Source organism: Kogia breviceps, chromosome 1 (assembly GCF_026419965.1).
Source record: "Kogia breviceps isolate mKogBre1 chromosome 1, mKogBre1 haplotype 1, whole genome shotgun sequence".
Taxonomy (NCBI): Eukaryota; Metazoa; Chordata; class Mammalia; order Artiodactyla; family Physeteridae; genus Kogia; species Kogia breviceps.
Window position 1 is genome coordinate 42636176 of NC_081310.1, and position 18737 is coordinate 42654912.

Genomic DNA, 18737 nt, shown 5'->3' on the forward strand with positions numbered 1-18737 from the left:
GTTATTGTAATGTGGACACATGGCATATACACTTGTCAAAACCCATATGCAACACAAAAGATGAACCCTAATGTAAACTGTGGATTTTAACTAATAACAATGTGTTAATATTGGCCCATCTGTTGTAATAAATGTACCACACTAATGCAAGATGTTAATAATAGGGGAAAATTGGGGAGAGGGGTATATGGGAACACTCTGTACCTTCTGCTCATTTTTCTTTAAACTTAAAACTACTCTAAAAAATAAAGGTTGTTAACTAAGTGAAAGAAATATACTCATTCCTTTCCAATACCATATAACTTCTAATTACTAGTATGTATTTTCACAGCAAATAATTACCAAGCAAACTACAGGTATCTATTCTGAATTGCCTACTTCACGTTAAGGGCTTCAGTGAATGACACCGATAGAAACTATGACTGTCTTGTGAACAACCATGTGTTTTTGCTTCTAGTCTTGCCCCCTAAAATACATTAATTGCTTTCTGGCAAAAGGCATGAACACCTCAGTTCTCTAACATTCTAAGCATACCCTCACCACAGGGCCTTTGCAATGGCTGTTTCCTATTCATGGTACAGTTTCCCCCAGATATGTGCAGGACTCACTTGTTTACTTCCTTTATGTCTTTATTCAAATGACCTTCTCAGTGAGGCCCTCCCAGACCATCTTATTTAAAATTCCAGGGCTTCCCTGGTGGCACAGTGGTTGAGAGTCCGCCTGCTGATGCAGGGGACATGGGTTCATGCCCCGGTCCAGGAAGATCCCACATGCCATGGAGCGGCTAGGCCCATGAGCCATGGCCGCTGAGCCTGCATGTCTGGAACCTGTGCTCCACAACAGGAGAGGCCACAATAGTGAGAGGCCCACGTAGCGCAAAAAAAAAAAAAAAACCCAAATAAAAAATTTAAAAAATAAAATAAAATTCCAGCCCTCTTTCCTACGCTAATTTTTTTCTATAGCACTCATCTTTTTTTTTTTTTTTTTGGCAGTACGCAGGCCTCTCACATTGTGGCCTCTCCCGTTGTGGAGCACAGGCTCCAGACGCACAGGCTCAGCGGCCATGGCTCACAGGCCCAGCTGCTCCGCGGCACATGGGATCTTCCCAGAACGGGGCACAAACCCATGTCCCCTGCATCGGCAGGCGGACTCTCAACCACTGTGCCACCAGGGAAGCCCCATCACTTTTTAACATTAGAAAACTTTTTTATCTTCTATCTCCCTCAGACATGACATTATTTTGGTATGTTAATTTTGTATCCTGTAACTTTTCTGGAATCATTTGTTACCTCTAACAGATTGATTGGTGGGGGGGAGTATGTCTTTAGGGTTGTCTGTGTATACAATCATGTTGTCTATGAAAGGAGACAATTTTACTTCTTCCTTTCTAATTTGGGTGCCTTTATTTTTCTTGCCTACTTGCTGTGGCTAGGACTTCGAATACATTGTTGAATAAAAGTGGTAAGAATGGGCATCCTTGTCTTGTTCCTGATCTTAGAGGTAAAGCTTTCAGCTTTTTACTGTTGAGTATGATGTTAGTTGTGGGCTTGTCATATATGGCCTCTATTATGTCGAGGTATGTTCCCTGTGTACCCGCCTTTGTTCAGAGTTTTTATCATGAACAGATATTGAATTTTATCAAATGCTTGTTCTGCATCAGTTAAGATGATCATATGATCTTTATCCTTAATTTTGTTAATGTGATATATCACATTGATTGATTTGTGGGTGTTGAGCCATCTTTGCATTCCTAAGATCAATCCTGCTTGATCATGGTGTTTAATCCTTTTAATGTTTTGTTGAATTTGGTTTGCTGATATTTTATTGAGGAGTTTTACATCTATGTTCACCATCAATATTGACCTGTAATTTTCTATTTGTTTTCTTATTGTTGAGTTTTAGGAGTCTTTTAAGATATATTTTGAATACCAGTCCTTTAATAGATTTGTGTTTGCAAAGGTTTTTTTCCCAGTTTGTGGTTTGTCATTTCATTCTCTTAATATGGTGTCTTTCACAGAGCAGACATTTTTAATTTTAATAAACACTAACATCAGTTTTTTTCTTTCATGGATCATGGTTTTGGTGTTTCTAAAAAGTGATTGCAAACCTAAGGTCACCTAGATTTTCTGCTATGTTATCTTCTTGGAGTCAGTTCTTTTTCAGGAAACTGTGCTTGACACTCTATAGTTGATTCTCTCTCTCTCTCTTTTTCCTTTGGTACCCAGTTTTCTCATTCCAATTTTGTTATTCATTTAGCAGGCATCTCGTGGGCAATAAGTATGTTTCAACTTTATCCTACTAATGGAGTATGTATTTAGAATGTAATTGGATTAAGTAAAGTAAGTTCTCCCTTTGGATTGTGCTTTTTTAGTATAAGGGAAAACATTCTTTATCCTGAAAATTCTTTGCAGCATTTATGCTCTAAGACTGGTCCTCAGAGGAGAAAGGGAACTTGCATTTACTTTGTCCTTCTTTTTTGCCAACACCAGGCTATTGTACTTTATATACTTTATTATTTAATCATGATGGTAGTTGTTGTTTATGACATTATACCTTTGTTTCTGTCATAAATTGATAACCAACTTCTTCACCTCAAAAATCTGCACTATTTCTTGAAACTTTAGTTCCCCTAATGGTGTTACGAACTGACAGAATATGCTGCCTACAGGATCTTTTCCTCAGCCCAGTGGTTCACAGACCAAAGGAAACAAACAAAAAAAGTAACAACAATAAAGCAAAACCCCTTGTTTAAAGTAAGAAAAAAAAAACACGTATAGGGGAACTGTCTATATTTTTCTGAAGTGAAACTAATTATTTTTGCAGTCAAATTAAATAATAAAAGTAATTTTGACTCTAAGATAATATTTATGTTCAGAATCAGAGTTTTTATTTTTGTAGGGTGTCCTGGCCTAAAAACTGTCAATATTGCAAGAGATGTGGGCTTTTGCACAGGTTGCAATTTGATCTTTCAGACAACAGTAATATCCAGGTTCACTGCTTCTACATACATGTTTTGGAAGAATCTTATTTTTTAAATTTAATCTTAACCTTGTGCTTTTTTTTTTTTTTTGCGGTACGCGGGCCTCTCCCGCTGCGGAGCACAGGCTCCGGACGCGCAGGCTCAGCGGCCATGGCTCACAGGCCCAGCTGCTCCGCGGCACGTGGGATCCTCCCAGACCGGGTCACGAACCCGTATCCCCTGCATTGGCAGGCGGACTCTCAACCACTGCGCCACCAGGGAAGCCCTAACCTTGTGCTTTTTGAGACCATAGAGGGACAGAGCCTACTGAATACTTGATTTTGGAAAGCGTTTCCATAAGTTTGCTTTTTTCTTTTATTTTAGATCTCAACCTCCTTTCCTCTCTCCCTTCTACCTTCTCATCCTTCCTTTTTGCCACCTAAAAATATTTTCATTTTTTTTAATGGTTAAATTTTAAGTTTTATTACAATTTAGTTTCTTATTTGGGAACTTTAATTTTGTTAACCTAGATAAGATTTTCCTGATCACATTCAGGTCTGGTATTTATATTTCATATTTTGTTTTCATTTTTCCACACTGAATGTCTCTGTTTTCCACAATGAACATAGCTAACATAATCAGCTAGGGGAATGGCTCTTAGGTGGCTCCAGAAGGCAGTAGTGGAATAACCTTAGCTTGCTTAGAGGGTATTCATTCTGCTGCTGTGATGACCTGAGAGTCCTCTTCCCTTTCTGATGCCATCCTAAAATTGTCACTAGGGCCTTAGAGAAATGGTGGATCATCAAATATTAGTGTTCCTTTACAGAGTAGTATTTTGTAACTGGTTTAAATGCACACTGCTTTAATCCATGTATCTTTTTTCCACCAATCCCCCCCCCCGCCCCAACCACAGTCACCAGAGAAGAAAGGAAAAGAAGCAAATACTGGTTTTGGTGGGCCAGTTGTTAGTTCTCTGTATCACGAAGAAATCATCAGGTAAATTCTTTTCTGATATTCAACAATAGGGGTATATATGTATATGTATAGTGTGTGTGTATGTATACATTTGTGTGTGTGTGTGTGTGTTTATAAATTTATTTAATACCCAAAACTTTCATTTGAAGAACTTTTTCTTGACATGAAACCTATTTGGTGGTATCTCTAGGAGGATAATAAATGGCAGGAAATAAATTTTTATGTGTATAATCTTTAAAATCTGTACATATCTGAATCAGTGCCAGGTAATAACCTTTCTCCCATGTAAATAGTTGGTAGGGCAAGGTTTTGTGTCTCAGTCTAAAGCTGGATTTTTGTTGTTGTTCTCATTATTTTTCCTCAAAATATCGTTATTTCTTTTAAATATTTTAATTTCTGTAGTTTATTTATTCTAGCTACAAGTTAAAAATCATTTCAGCTTTACAAGATGAAAAAGTTCTGGAGACTAGTTGCACAACAATGTGAATATACTTAATACTACCAAACCAGACACTTAGAGATGGTTAAGATGATAAATTTTATGTCATGTATTTTTAACAAAATTAAAAAAATTTTAAAGGTCATTTTGCATTATTTAATAAAGGTCCTTAATTTAATAAAGGTCCTTAAATTTTGTATGTTATGTATGAAATTTCTTGGATTATCGTTTTCTTTACACACTGTAAATCAGAAAAAGGTTTCTATCCTGCTTTAAAACGATGTGACACATTCTTCTAAGATTACTTTACAAGCAAAAATAAGAAATAGGAACTTCTGATGCTCTTACCCTTCTGCGTCATCTGAGCTTTACTTTTCTTACTTATTAACGTGAAATAAATGAGCTCTAATTTTCAAGTGGAAAATTGAGTTCAGCTAAATTGAAGGGAAATATCTATCTTCATAGAATGAAGAGGAAATTGTACCAGAATTTTATGCTTCACTCTTGCAAAAGAGTTGCTGACATTATTCACCACATAAAGAAGTAGTGATAAGAACTCCCAGGTAGCATTCTAGAAGGAAAGTTATTGATACCCCTATGAATCAAAAATTTCAAATGCTCATAGTTTCCAGTTAATGACCAGTTAATACTAAGGGCCCTGTCTTGAATCTATTTGCATAGCAAGCACATAGTTTTTTACTAAGATTAAATGTGTACTTGGGGTGATATAGTGGAAGACTGATGGAGATTTGAGGGGGATAAAGATACCCTTTGAGAGTGCTGCTGGCCTGGAGTATATTTGCCACCCTGATCCCTTTGCAGTACCCTGAAAGCTCTGAGAAGCCCATGTAGTTTTGAGGAAGCACAGTTTAAAAAACATTTTCAGAGTTTACCTCCCCCTTCCCCTTAACCCTTATAGAATCAGAACATGTTTGGGGGGGTTCTTAATTTGTATATTCTCTACTTAGAGCATCTAAAAAATGGCGTATTAGAACCTTAACTGTATTAATCAAAGTTTATTAAATGTTCAAATCAAGTAAGTAAACCCTTAGAGTCATTTTTCTAGGAGGGGAGGTTAGTCATTCCTTCTCTGTGTTCCCATAGTCTTTTATTCACACTTTTGTTATAGCATCTGTGACATTATGCTACATTGGATTATAATTTTAAAAAATTTGTCCTTTCTGCTAAACTGTTAGTTTTTGGAGAGCAAGGATAGTATTTTATCCATCTGTGTATTCTCAGTATCTGGGGAAGTTCCCAGAACTTAGTAGGTACCTAGTAAAAGTGCCCAGAGCTTGGGAGGTATCCACAGCTGCTTCCCCCAAGGAGGTGAAAGTTTACTGACTGGCTCACACACAGTTAGCCTAGTGGCCCTATCATAAATCAGACATGCCCATCCTCACTTTTCCTATAGAAATGTATAGGCCACTTTCCTAGTTAGATAATTAAATGGAGATAGTTTCTTAACTTTGCTTTTTTAAAATCACTATACTTAACTTTCTAATAATATCAATCACTTATCTATAAATAGTGATCTTAATTTTGTGTACTGATTTCCTTAAGGGCTCCCAGACCCTAGTATTTTTCAGAATGACATGTGGAACACAGTTTCTTTTGTAATATCCAGTGACATGACTGATCACAGTAGCTGTGCAGAACAGAAAGCAAATCAGATGTACTCCTATTGATGTGATAGTAGGTATCTGGGTAATTGGAGTACTCCTAAGAGTTAAACTAAACTGGAAAAGTTAACCTACCTGCTAATCCTCTACCCAATTCCTAATGAAGTGACTCAGATTTAAATCAATATTTAGAATTTTGATCTTGAGAAAAATGACAAAATAATATAGCTTTATCTTCATAAAGTAGAGATTTTAATTCAACTCAACACACGTTTATTATGAACCTATGATGAGACGAAATATTGTGGATATTTATGCTTCTCAGCTTCTTCACTTTTGAATAGTATGTTTTTGGTATTTTTGGCATCTACATTTGAGTATGTTTAATAAACCATCCTTATTGGTTGAGTGAAATATGAACTTCTGCTATTGGCAAAACTGGTTAGTCTTGGCCTTATTTCATTAAGTCATCCAAGTATTAGTCTTCTTATGATAGGATCTAAATTATTGTATTCTGGAACATATTGTTAAGGTATGAAACAGTAAGGAACATGAATGTGAGAGAGCCACGGAAAGCCTTTCAGTTACAAACTAGTTTTGTTACTACTACAGGAGATCAGAAATCACAACAACTAGTTATATTCTTATATTAGAGAATTCATTCTGTAACAATTTCAGTATAACAAACTAGATCATGATAAAAGTTATTGTATAATGAAATGTTCGTTTATTCCAGTGAAGGACCAGATATATAGTTCCTATTGTTTCTTAAGTATAAGAATGCAGTTACAACAGTGAAAACAGGCTATTTGTTGAAGTTTGTGTAATCAAATTTTGCTTGTACTTTGGTAAAATTTAATATCTGGTGTTTTATTTTTCGAAGAGAAAGTTATGCTTTAATTGAGGTTAATTGCATTTTCTTAGCAGAATTAATGTTCAGCTGAGGTGAAAGTGACTGTAGGTTTTATAATTTTAGAAACATCAAATGGTAAACTTGGATGAAAGGAAAAGCTTTCTTGTATAGAACCATTAAAAAGAACATAAAAATGTATTTTGAAGGTCTGTTTTGGATACTTTAATATATAAACTTCTAATTTTTTCCACATTAAAAAAATTTTATTTATTTACTTATTTTTGGCTGCATTGGGTCTTCATTGCTCCGCACCGGCTTTCTCTAGTTGGGGCGAGTGGGAGCTACTCTTCGTTGCGGTGCACGGGCTTCTCGTTGCTTTGGCTTCTCTTGTTGTGGAGCACGGGCTCTAGGCTCACGAACTTCGGTGGATGTGGCATGTGAGCATGTCCCCTGCATTGGCAGGTGGATTCTTAACCACTGCGCCACCAGGGAAGCCCTCCACATTTCTGAAGGTTAGGAAAATCAGTATCTAATGAACCCCTTTACTAAGGCTTGGGCTCCATTGTTGTGGCAGCTTCCTGACTAATATGCATTGTAGGTGATAAGTTAAGGGTCCATTTTAGTTTTATTGTAAGTGTTCATGGGCCAACAAGGGCCACTGGGGCCAATTCTGAGCTTGCTCCCTGACTGTTTTGGTTCTGACCTTTATTTCCACTCTTTCACAGAAAGTGACAATATAATGTCATAGGTACAGATCTCTGTGTTAATATTCCAGAGCCCTGACACCAATTTCTCATTCTGAAGCTAGTTAATTGTTCTGTAGTATAATGGAGGAGATATAAGGTGAGGCTAATTAAGTACAAAAAATTATGGAGCCTGCTGGAATTCAAATGGTGGTTCCATCTCTTATTAGCTCTGTGACCTTGGACAAGTTACTTATCTATAAAATGGGGATGATTATAGTATATTATGCTTTCTCATATAGCATTTTTGTGGATTATATGAATACTTATACACAGGCATCCTAGAATAGTATGTGGCACAAAATAAGTTACTTTGTAACTAGTACTTTTATTAGTATTGTTACTAAGCATAGAGTCCCCACAGTGGAGACTCAGGGCACAGGGCTGATGGTGGGAGCTAAAAGCACCTAACTGTGGAATTAGGTACAGGTTGTTTGCTTTTGCAGAAGAAAATGGCAAACCGAGAAGGGAGACCAATGCTACTAGATCTGAGTTTGGAACTACAGAAACAAGAGAGTAACAGATCTTGTGACTCTAGTCTTGAGATCAGTTGTGTTTCATTTAAACTGTAGACTGGCAGAAAAAGCTCTGGTTAATAAGTATAGGGCTTTGCAAAGAGTCAAATGCTTCTGTACTACATATACTGACTCACTTAACAGGGAATCACTTTCAGTGACTTGTATAACTGAGAAGGTTTTACCTCGACGTTGGCACATAAATTGAGAAATTAGGACATGATTTAAAAATACAACAAATGAAACGTGTACAGTATCCAACCCACCCTGAAATAACATTTGATCTTCCCTGTTATATTTTGTAGTTTGATGCTATGTAATCTATCAGAATCTTATTAATCCCACTTACACAGGCAGCCATCTGGACCTTCTTTAAGCAAGACCAGACCAGTATACAACTAAAGTGATTGATGGACTCTGGAATTGATTAGTTGTTCTGTGAGACAAATGAACTGTTTTGGCAGAAAATACCAGAGGTCACTGCTGTGGTCAGACACAAGAGCCTGTAGAATTTTAAAGAGATGCTTTCATCACTGACTTATAAAGTTAAAAATTTTAAACCATAATAGATTTTGAAAATATTTTAGAAATATTTTTTCACTGGTTGCTCTCTAGTCCTGATTATAAAATGGTAAACTGTAAGTATAGAAAACTAGAATGAAAGTGATAATTTTATGCTTTAATTTTGTATTTTTGGTGAAAATATGAACTGAAATAAAAGCATAAAAGCCAGTCACTTAACACATAAATTGTACTCTAAAATTTTCCTGAAAGAGATGTGATTGTAGAAAAAGCTACAACATAGCTTTGGTTTACATGGTTTAATGTGATTAATAGAATCAAATAGTATAAAATTCCATTTAGTTATTTATTCAAAGCTTCACATTGTTAACAACCTGTTTTTAACAAATCTGTTTAAGACTCTGAAACACCAAGAGTATGTATTACACATATTTTGTATTTAAAAAGTTGAGTATTTGGATTTTTATGCTTTTAGTAGGCTGAGTCACTCTGGGATACTACTGTCCCATTGACCACTGCCCTTAGCACCAAAAAGATTATCCTGCTTCCCTCCATCTGTTTGGCTGGTAGTAGTGATATCCTTCCCTGTTTCACTGTGTTGCCTGTGATCAACATTGTGTTAACACTTTGGTGATAGGTGATAAAATGGATGACATATGTCTTGTTACATTTTGGTTATTCTTTGAGGTCTGCACAAGTGTGTATAGGCAAGTGGGCAACTCCCCCTTGAGAATGTGACTGCTCAGAATGAACTTGAGTTATGGATTTATTCAGCCTGTAAAACCTCAGCTGGCATAAATAATTGAGAAAGCAAAGGTTTGTCTGTGGTGCATACCTCAGGGACTCATGGCTCCCTTCCTTCTCTCTACCTCCCTTTCTTATGAAAATGATCCCAGTTGCACTCCTAGATAATAACACACCAAGCAATTAAAAGCCATGGGTGGCTGGAGAGAGGAGAAAAGGTTTAGTTAATGAGCTTTTCCTCTTCCAGTGCCCATGAGAGCCTCAGGAATGACAAGGCGATTAAAGCGAAGAGATAATTATAGATTATGTGAAAATGGGTCCCTTGGGATGAGTAGGTCTTGACATAAACAATAACTGTTGTAAGAGTCTCCTAGCTCTCATATTCACCCTTTTCTTGCATGCTTTATTTAGCTCCTGTGTGCTCAGCGTCATGATGCCAACCAAGCATATAGGCAAATCTACCTATTTGCAGATCAACAGCCCTTTCTGAACAAGAGGTCATTCATCAACTAAAACCATCATCTTCTCTTCCTCTCTCCTTCTCTTCTTTCTTTTTCCTTTCGCATCATCCTTTTCCTCACTCTACCCCTTCTAATCTTTTTCTTCTCTCTTTCTTATATCCTTATCCGTATATAGTACCTATGATGCTAGGCACTTAGTCTTGTTTAAGTGTTTAGTGTGTGTCTGTGCGTGCATGTGTGCACATGCAATTATAAAGACATGGTTATGGATATACTATGTTATAATAAGAGGTGGTTATATGTGTTACAGATAATATAAATAAATGTTTTCTCCTATTAAAATGCTTTACAGATATATTTAAAGAAAAATATTTTAAAAGTGTTAGCAAAGATGTAAGTTTTGTGTGATAGACAAAGTCATCTTCTTAATTCTCATTGAATTGTTACCAGCTATTCTCTCAATGCTGAAAGCAAGCAATTTTGGTTTATTTCATTGCTTTTCAATTTATGAGGTCTTTGCTGATTGCATTGTATATATTAATAAATGCTGGTGTTTATTGAAGTTTGAGTTCTGTGTGAGAAAGGCATTATTACATTAATTACATGGTTTTTTATTTTAAAATTTTTACCTACTATAAAATTTTGTATATTCATTAGATAAGTATTTTTAACAGTATTTCATGTAAAGTACGTCATTCCTAGGTCTTTATGTCATATTGGTCTTCTCTGTCTCCCTCTCACATCTCCTAACACATCAGAAATTCTGTTTCTTCATGTTCAAAATAATCCAAATTCATCTGCTTCTCATTATCACTGCTGTCATGCCTTTTGCATTACCATCACTACTCTAAACAGCCATCTTCTCTTGGCCAGGACACTACAGAACGATTTGCAAACTGGATTCCTCACTTTTCTGTCTACTCCCCAGATTTATAACTCAAATCTCATAGCACTTTCCTGCTTAAAATCCTGTAATGATTTCCCATAGCACTTAGGATAGAATTTTAAAATCCTTAACATGTCTTGCAGGGCCCCTCATTGTCTCATCTAATGCCAATTTCCCCCTCCCCACTTGTTCACTCTGCCCCAACCAATTGGCCTATTTTTATTTCCTTGAAGGTCCAATTTGTTAGGTAAATTGATGGAGAGTGTTATATGAATATGAAAAATGACTCCAGCTTAAAATATATGCTAAAATCTTAAGGTAATAGAAATGTCAGCTAATATATATTGACCACTTATTGTATGCTAGTAACTATACCACATGTGTTATATATATTATTCCACTTAACCTTCAGAATGATCCTATGAGATGTAGGTATTATTAATATCCCTGTTTTACAGATGAGGAAACTGAGACTCAAAGAGGTTAAGTTACTTGTCCATGGTCACATGGTTAGTAACTCTGCTCTTAACTGCTACACTGTACTGCTTCTGAGATATTTGAGGAATCATTGTAATCTCCAATTAGTGAAATTGAATTTGATAGTTGTTATTATATTAATATAGTGAGTATCTTCAGTTTACATTTTTAATTAAATTTCTTTTCCATTTAGTGTTTTTAAAAATGTGCTTCACTGGTAAAATTAGAGACTGTAGTCTTTCATTTATCAATATACTGATGATGATGTTTCCCTTAGATTAATTGTTTTTATTGATTTTAGACTTACCTTAATGGTTGAGAATGTAACTCATCTCTGTAGCCAAGGGATTCTATAGATTTTTCTGATGTGGGCACTGGTTTTAGAGGGATTGATCAGAACTGAACTATGTTTTTTCTCATGGACATTTAGAGTATCAGAATTTTCAATCGACTTTTTTAGAGTTAAGCAGGTTTTAACAGGTGAAAATGCATTTTTAGTAACTAGTGTTCTTATAAATTATGCCTAAATAACTTTTCCAGTATAACAAGTTATCTACAAGAAGTACCTGGGGCATTGATCTTTCCTTTGTCATTGTTCTTTTGAAAAAATATGAGAAAAATATTTTTAAATGTAAGTGGTTTCATTTGAAGGGACCCTTATCAACATAAGTAAGATAGTAAATAGAACTTTTTTTTGCGGTACGCAGGCCTCTCACTGTCGTGGCCTCTCCCATTGCAGAGCACAGGCTCCGGACGCGCAGGCTCAGTGGCCATGGCTCACGGGCCCAGCCGCTCCGTGGCATGTGGGATCCTCCCGGACCGGGGCATGAACCCGTGTCCCCTGCATCGGCAGGCGGACTCTCAACCACTGCGCCACCAGGGAAGCCTGTAAATAGAACTTTTTATTTGAGGCTTTTAAGAATTTTATGGTCCTAGAACTAAATACACTACATATATAACCCAGTCTGAAAATAGTTATTACTTGATGAAAGATGTTGCCATTACCACATAATAGGAAGTGGGAAAACCAACTGGTTATTTCCCATAACTGTCTGAAACCAAGTGCAGATATAGTAACACTCTGAGTGGGAGGATTGTGATTCAATATATATGAATTCTCTCAATCATTCACTTGTCCATTTGTCACTGTGTATTTGGAACCTACCTTATTACTTTACTGATTAAAACACCATTGGTTTTAGAACACCATTATTTAAATGCCATTAAGGAAAAAAAAGTCACTAATTGTAAGATGCTGAAGGTTTATAAGATCCATCAGAGATGTTAAAATATGAAAAAAATATGTGTTTACCAAGTTGGCAGTGAAATATGCCAACTTAGTATACAATTTCTAGGTGTTTATTTGGTACCTAGGATTTCAAGAATTATTTTAAGAACAACTTAACAAACAACATAAAGCACTTTCTTAGTGCTTTGATCTCATTGCTAGGCTTCTCGAGCATTGTTACTGCTGAAGCAGTGTTTTATCTCTTCCAGGACTTAGGACCGAAGTGTTTCAGAAAGGAGGTGCTATTTGTAAAATTTTACCTGAGGATCATAGTATAGACTCTCATTTGTGGTCTTTGATAAGATTGAGACTCAAAAAGACAGTGTTTTACAAGGTGATATTAACATCTAAAATTTTAATTAAGTATTAATTAAAAGTGGAGATTTTTAATATGCTTAAGTATGACAACTATGACTACTATTTAATCCTTAAGTTAGGAGTTGACTTTACCTGTTTTGCTCCTTATACCACCTTCCTTAAAAACCTTTGAGTAAGAATAGATTCTTTCAGGGAGAGAAACAGCTGTAAGTAAAATTAAAATATGCCTGTATTTTTTTTTTATATTTGTAAATTAAAACATGCTTTTGTTTAAAATACAGAGGGTAGCTTAATTTTTTTGTAGACATTCTATCTCAACTTCTAAAATATTAATGGTTTATAGTCATATCAAAAATTATATAAAGATTTTATATGTGTATATATAAAATAAAGATTTTATATATATCTATACAGTTGATCCTTGAACAAGGTGTGGGTTAATCCAAGTAAAACTTATAGTTGGCCCTCTATATCCACAGTTCCTCTGCATCCGTGGATTCAACCAACCATAGAATGTGTAGGACTATAGTATTTACTATTGAAAAATATCCACATATAAGTGGACCTGCACAGTTCAAACCTACATTGTTCAAAGGCCAACTGTATATCAAGGTTATATAAAAAAGAATCAACCACAGGCTTTGTGCTTTGTATCTGGCGTACATAGTAGGATGTTGGAAATCATAGTCAAATGAGATCAGTGAGATGATATCATTGTTTCCTAACATTGTATTTGAACAGAAGAGTAATAACCCTTTACCTTTCTGATTGACAACTTCTGGCCACACATCCAACAAATATATTAGGAACTTAAATTCCTACAAAGAAGTAGTATTCACCAGCAGTACTGCTGAATTTTGTAAGACATGTGCAGGCTTTCATCCTTGAAAGACTGGCTCCTAAGGAGCTTCACAGAGTGGCTTTTTGGTGAATTTACCATAGGTCAGGGTCCATTCTTCAATCTCAGAGATCTAAATAAAAGGCACATAGATGACCGAGACCCTCAGAAACAATGTAGCAGTAATAAAATTTATCTGAAACCGATGTGTAAACTAAATGGCTTATTTATTTACCAATATATATCTTTATAGTGATCCAAATGCTTTGATACCCTGTGTACCCTCAGTCTGAGTATTGAGGAACCCAGAAGGACAGTCAGGTGACCATTTGTGAATGTTAAATAGAGTGAGAGAAGGGGAATTATTTTTAGATTTACTTTAGCCAAAGTTCTAATGGAGCCTCTGGAACAGACTGTCTCCCAGCAGAGAAATACCTCAGAATGCCTTTTTGCCTTCGATTAATTGTTTCTTTTGGGCAGTGTTCAAAATTGGCTTCACAGATTTTTGCTTCCTCCTATGGTTCATTGCTAACCATTGCTACCTCCTACTCATGGTAGTTGTCTTATTGTTTTTTTTTTTTTTTTTTTTTTTTTTTTTTTTTTTTTTTTTTTTTGCGGTATGCGGGCCTCTCACTGTTGTGGCCTCTCCCATTGCGGAGCACAGGCTCCGGACGCGCAGGCCTAGTGGCCATGGCTCACGGGCTTAGTTGCTCCACGGCATGTGGGATCTTCCCGGACCAGGGCACGAACCCGTGTCTCCTGCATCGGCAGGCGGATTCTCAACCACTGCGCCACCAGGGAAGCCCTGTTTTGTTTTTTTAGATGTGTTAAGGTTAGTGTCTGAATCAAGTAGCTGTTCAAGTTATCTAGGAGACATTCTTTTCTCCTCTCTTAGTAGCTTTTATTTAGTTTGTTTAACTTCAAGAGGACAGTTTACTACCCTTTACTCCAAGTTTTGGAAGGTGGATAAATATTCTGTTCCCCAAATAATTTGTTACTAACATTTGTTACTTACGTTATATGCAGTGTACCAAGGAGGTTCTTTGTGATCTGTTGTCTACCTTATCCCTTTAACTTTATCTCCCAACACCCTGCCATAACCAGTTGCATGCAGTTCCCCTGAACACCTCATTTTGTTGTGATTTTCCTTTTCTTCTGTTCTTCAGGATCCTTCAGTAACTTAGCTGGGTTGTCAGTTTATCCTTCAAGGCTAGGTTGTACTGTCAACTCTTCTGTGACACCTTCTTTGATCATCCTTGGTTGAATGGCCCACTCCCTGGTTTGGGCCTCTACTTTATAGAATATTGGGTTAGAGCAGTGATATTTTAAAAACCTTTGCTGATGTAGTTCCTAAGAAAATTTTGAAAGACTATTCCCTTTTATATTTTTATGATAGCATTAAATAATTGCAAAGGACATAATTTCTGGCATTCTGTAAATAATGGAATTTTAAAATAAGCAGATTACTGTTTTAGATGTATCCAATAGAATGTAAATACTATAATGAAATCCATTTTTAAAAACACATTAACATGTTACCATTGAGGGAAACTGGGAAAATACTACCAGCTTTCTGTATTATTTCTTACAACTGCACATGAAGCTTCAATTGTCTTGAAATAGAAAGCTTAATTAAAATAAATAAAATTCTGATCTTGATTTTAAAATATAGAATAAGGTCTTTAATAGTTAGAATTTTTTCATCATTCTTTTTCTCCTTTAATTCTACTTCGCCCACACAATTTTATTTAAAGCAATATATTTTTGTGTAGTCTTTGCACACTATCAATTCTTTGCAACAGAAATATGTATATAAGTTGGAATTGTTAAAATTTTAATTTTCTGTGACGCAGAAGCTTTAAGCATTACATTTTTCTCATTTGAATTATAACTATTATTTCTATACAGCTGATCAAAATTCATTATACATTTTATTAAATAATTATTAAGCATAAGTAAAATTTTATTGGAAATGTATCTTAAAATTTTATTGGAAATATGTCTTAATGTTAAAAATAATTTATTTAACAGATGAATATTATTTTATAAGAATGAGACAGAGTTCAGCATCGTCTTTTTAAAAAAATTTTTATTTATTTTTGGCTGTGTTGGGTCTTCATTGCTGCGCACGGGCTTTCTCTAGTTGTGGTGAGCAGGGGCTACTCTTCATTGTGGTGTGCGGGCTTCTCATTGCAGTGGCTTCTCTTGTTGCGGTGCATGGGCTCTAGGCACGTGGGCTTCAGTAGTTGTGGCTCATGGGCTCTAGAGTGCAGGCTCAATAGTTGTGGCAAACGGGCTTAGTTGCTCTGTGGCATGTGAGATCTTCCCAGACCAGGGATTGAACCTATGTCCCCTGCATTGGCAGGTGGGTTCTTAACCACTGCGCCACCAGGGAAGTCCTAGCATCAAGTCTTTTTTGTTTTATTTCACCTTTTCCATGCTCTAACCTTAGTTGTAGGAGGGCTTCCCAAAACCAGTTTTTCACTGAAATTGTCCCTTTATTTGGTACCATGGACAATTTATATCTTGGGGAAGTATAACCTGGGATTAATTTTTTTTTCCCAAACCTTTCCTAGCACAATGGACTCTTGTATGACATGAGTTTGACCTGCGCATGTTCACTTACATTTTTTCATGAAATATATGCTGCAGTACTACACAATCCACGGTTGATTGAATCCTCAGATGGAGAACCCCCAGATACTGTGGGCTGACTGTAAAGTTAATTGGTGGATTAACTATTAACAGTTATTTTTGACTGTGGGGGGCCGGTCTAAGGGTCAACTGTATATTAGTTAAACAGAGTAGTTTTAAGCAAAAGAGTTAACAGATCTAATTAATAGTCATTTGCTAAATCTTAGTAAAGTCTTTTGGTTATGTTTCCTAGAAATATACCACAGTATGGAGAGAGGTGTATGCTTTTTTTTTTATGAACTAGGAGAATGGTTGAGCAGGGGGAATGTTGAAAAGGGGAATGGCAATGAAATATTTACCACAGGAACTTTTTCAGATAGATCAATTTAGGAAAGAATGTGTTTATTTAGAAGTTTAGCTGAAATTGATTCTCTTAAAATTTTCCATTCCTGCATATTCTTCTGGGTCTTTCTGTACCCCAAGAACCCACAGGTGTACATTCCTTGATTTGAGGAATTTGTGGCATTTGTTTATATTTGTGTAAGTATTGGCTTACCCTTCTTTGTGTTTTCATTCATTCAATAAATACTTTTTCATTGTCTGTTTACTGGAAAACTGTTTTTATATCTGATTGCCAGTTGCTTGATAAATACATGAATTGAATTGAAGTATTTACTGAATGTGTCTATTAAATAGTTAGATTTCTGAGCTAGCCCCATAAATGTGTTTTTTAATTCTGTGAGGTAGATGAAAAGTAGTCAAATGGACTTTAGATGGCTTGCCATCTTTAGAGGGCTAACTCTCTTAGTCTTTTGACAGGAAAATGCAGTCTTTGTAGAAAGTGATGCAGATAGCATTTTTAGGAGTGGGCAAGAATCTCTTCTTCCCATGATTCTGATGAAAGACAGCTATACTTAAACACCGTCCCCCTCTTCCACAAGTGTGTGCCCTTATATTTCAAAAGAATTTCAAAGAAAGCCAGTGTTTTTTTTCATTCAGATAAATGTATTTTCTGTCAATTTTAGGAAATTTGGAATAATCTAAAGAGAGTCTTGTGCTATGATAATATGGGACATTCTTGAGTGTAGCATCATGAAAATAATTCATACTCATCTGTAGAGAGTGGATATGATAATTTTATCACTCACATTCATCAGAGAGAAGGAAAAAGATAACCGGGTAAGAATCAGAAGGGAAGATAAAGTGAGAAGATGTAGAAGGGTGCTAACATTTATTAAGGCTCTACTATATTCGGTAATGGTTGAATTTGTTTGCACCTGTTGTTTCGTTTAAGTATAGATATACAGAGAAAAATTGCCTGTGGAAGACTGTATTAACTGGGAAATACAGAGGGAAAAAGACAGAATTTGATTTGTATATTGTACATAATCTTGTTGGGGGCAAGAAAGGAGATAACGGAAAGATGTTACTCCAGATGTTTCTCCATTTTGGCCACTAGGTGGTGACATTGTATAAAGACAGCTTGGTTGCTGGCAAGTAAGATAGTCAAAACTTGAAGTGGGGATAAATAACTATATTTAACAACTAAGCCCAAGAGTATCACTTAATATTTTTCAATATTAGTCACACATCTTTGCAGCACATTTGTGGTGACTTTCCCATTTTGTATTTACATTGTGTACTCTACCCTGAAGTATTTTATAAATACCTCTATGTGCCTAACATACTTAGCAATGATAAACTGCAGTTGATAAGCAGGTATACAGATGAAAAAATGCCCTGACCTCCAAAAAATTCACATACCAAAACAAAATAATTGATATAAATTATACATATAAGAAACATTAAGAATATATTAAGCAGTATAAACATTTTAAATAAGTTTGTACTATGTTTACTTTTTTTTTTTTTTTACTGCTTATGGCATAAGTGTACATGCACATTTGGAATTAAGGAAAAAGGACCACACAGAAGGTCCTCTCATCTCTGAATTAACCTTGCATTTTACTGGGTATGGGTAACCTACATCCCAAGGATCCTCCATACTTTCCTTTCTGTGCCCCACCGCCAACTCCCCATTATTTTCAAATCCAAAACAGTTGGTTAGTAGTGTATTTTTTATTATGACTTAAAATGATGCAATACTTTCTCTCACAGTTGAAGTTCCTGCCTCTTGAATTAGACGGGTCTCTGTTATTGTATTGAAGGAAAATAGGTCCCTCTCTTTCCCAAGTCAGAATGCCGAATGCACTTTTTCATAGAAAGTATTTTTTGTGATAGTTAAATATAGCTAAAATACTATTATATGCAGCCTTAATTTAAAAAATCAGACTTCTGCTTTCAGGGGTTTTGGCCTCAGACTTCACTATTTTCTTCCAGAATAAGTGATCTAGAAAAGCATTTTTCTCTTTTGCAAATGAACATTTTCAAGAGACCCTATTTTTTTAAAAACATTTTTTTCCTGGAAACTAATCTCATTTTCTCCAGCTTGAAGCAGGCTGT

The 18737-nt window shown here is 35.8% G+C and overlaps 1 protein-coding gene across 6 annotated transcripts in view; it reads left to right on the plus strand.

Annotated features, from left to right (window-relative positions):
- The window catches only part of ACBD6 (acyl-CoA binding domain containing 6), a 247840-nt gene that overhangs the window by 68664 nt on the left and 160439 nt on the right, over positions 1–18737 (plus strand). For 5 of the 6 annotated variants that reach the window (XM_059056566.2, XM_067030839.1, XM_067030831.1 and 2 more), the window contains exon 4: positions 3873–3955. The exons of the other annotated variant lie outside the window; for it this stretch is intronic. In XM_059056566.2, coding sequence (XP_058912549.1) covers positions 3873–3955 — 83 coding nt within the window. The remainder of the gene's footprint in view (positions 1–3872; positions 3956–18737) is intronic. 6 annotated transcript variants of the gene reach the window in all.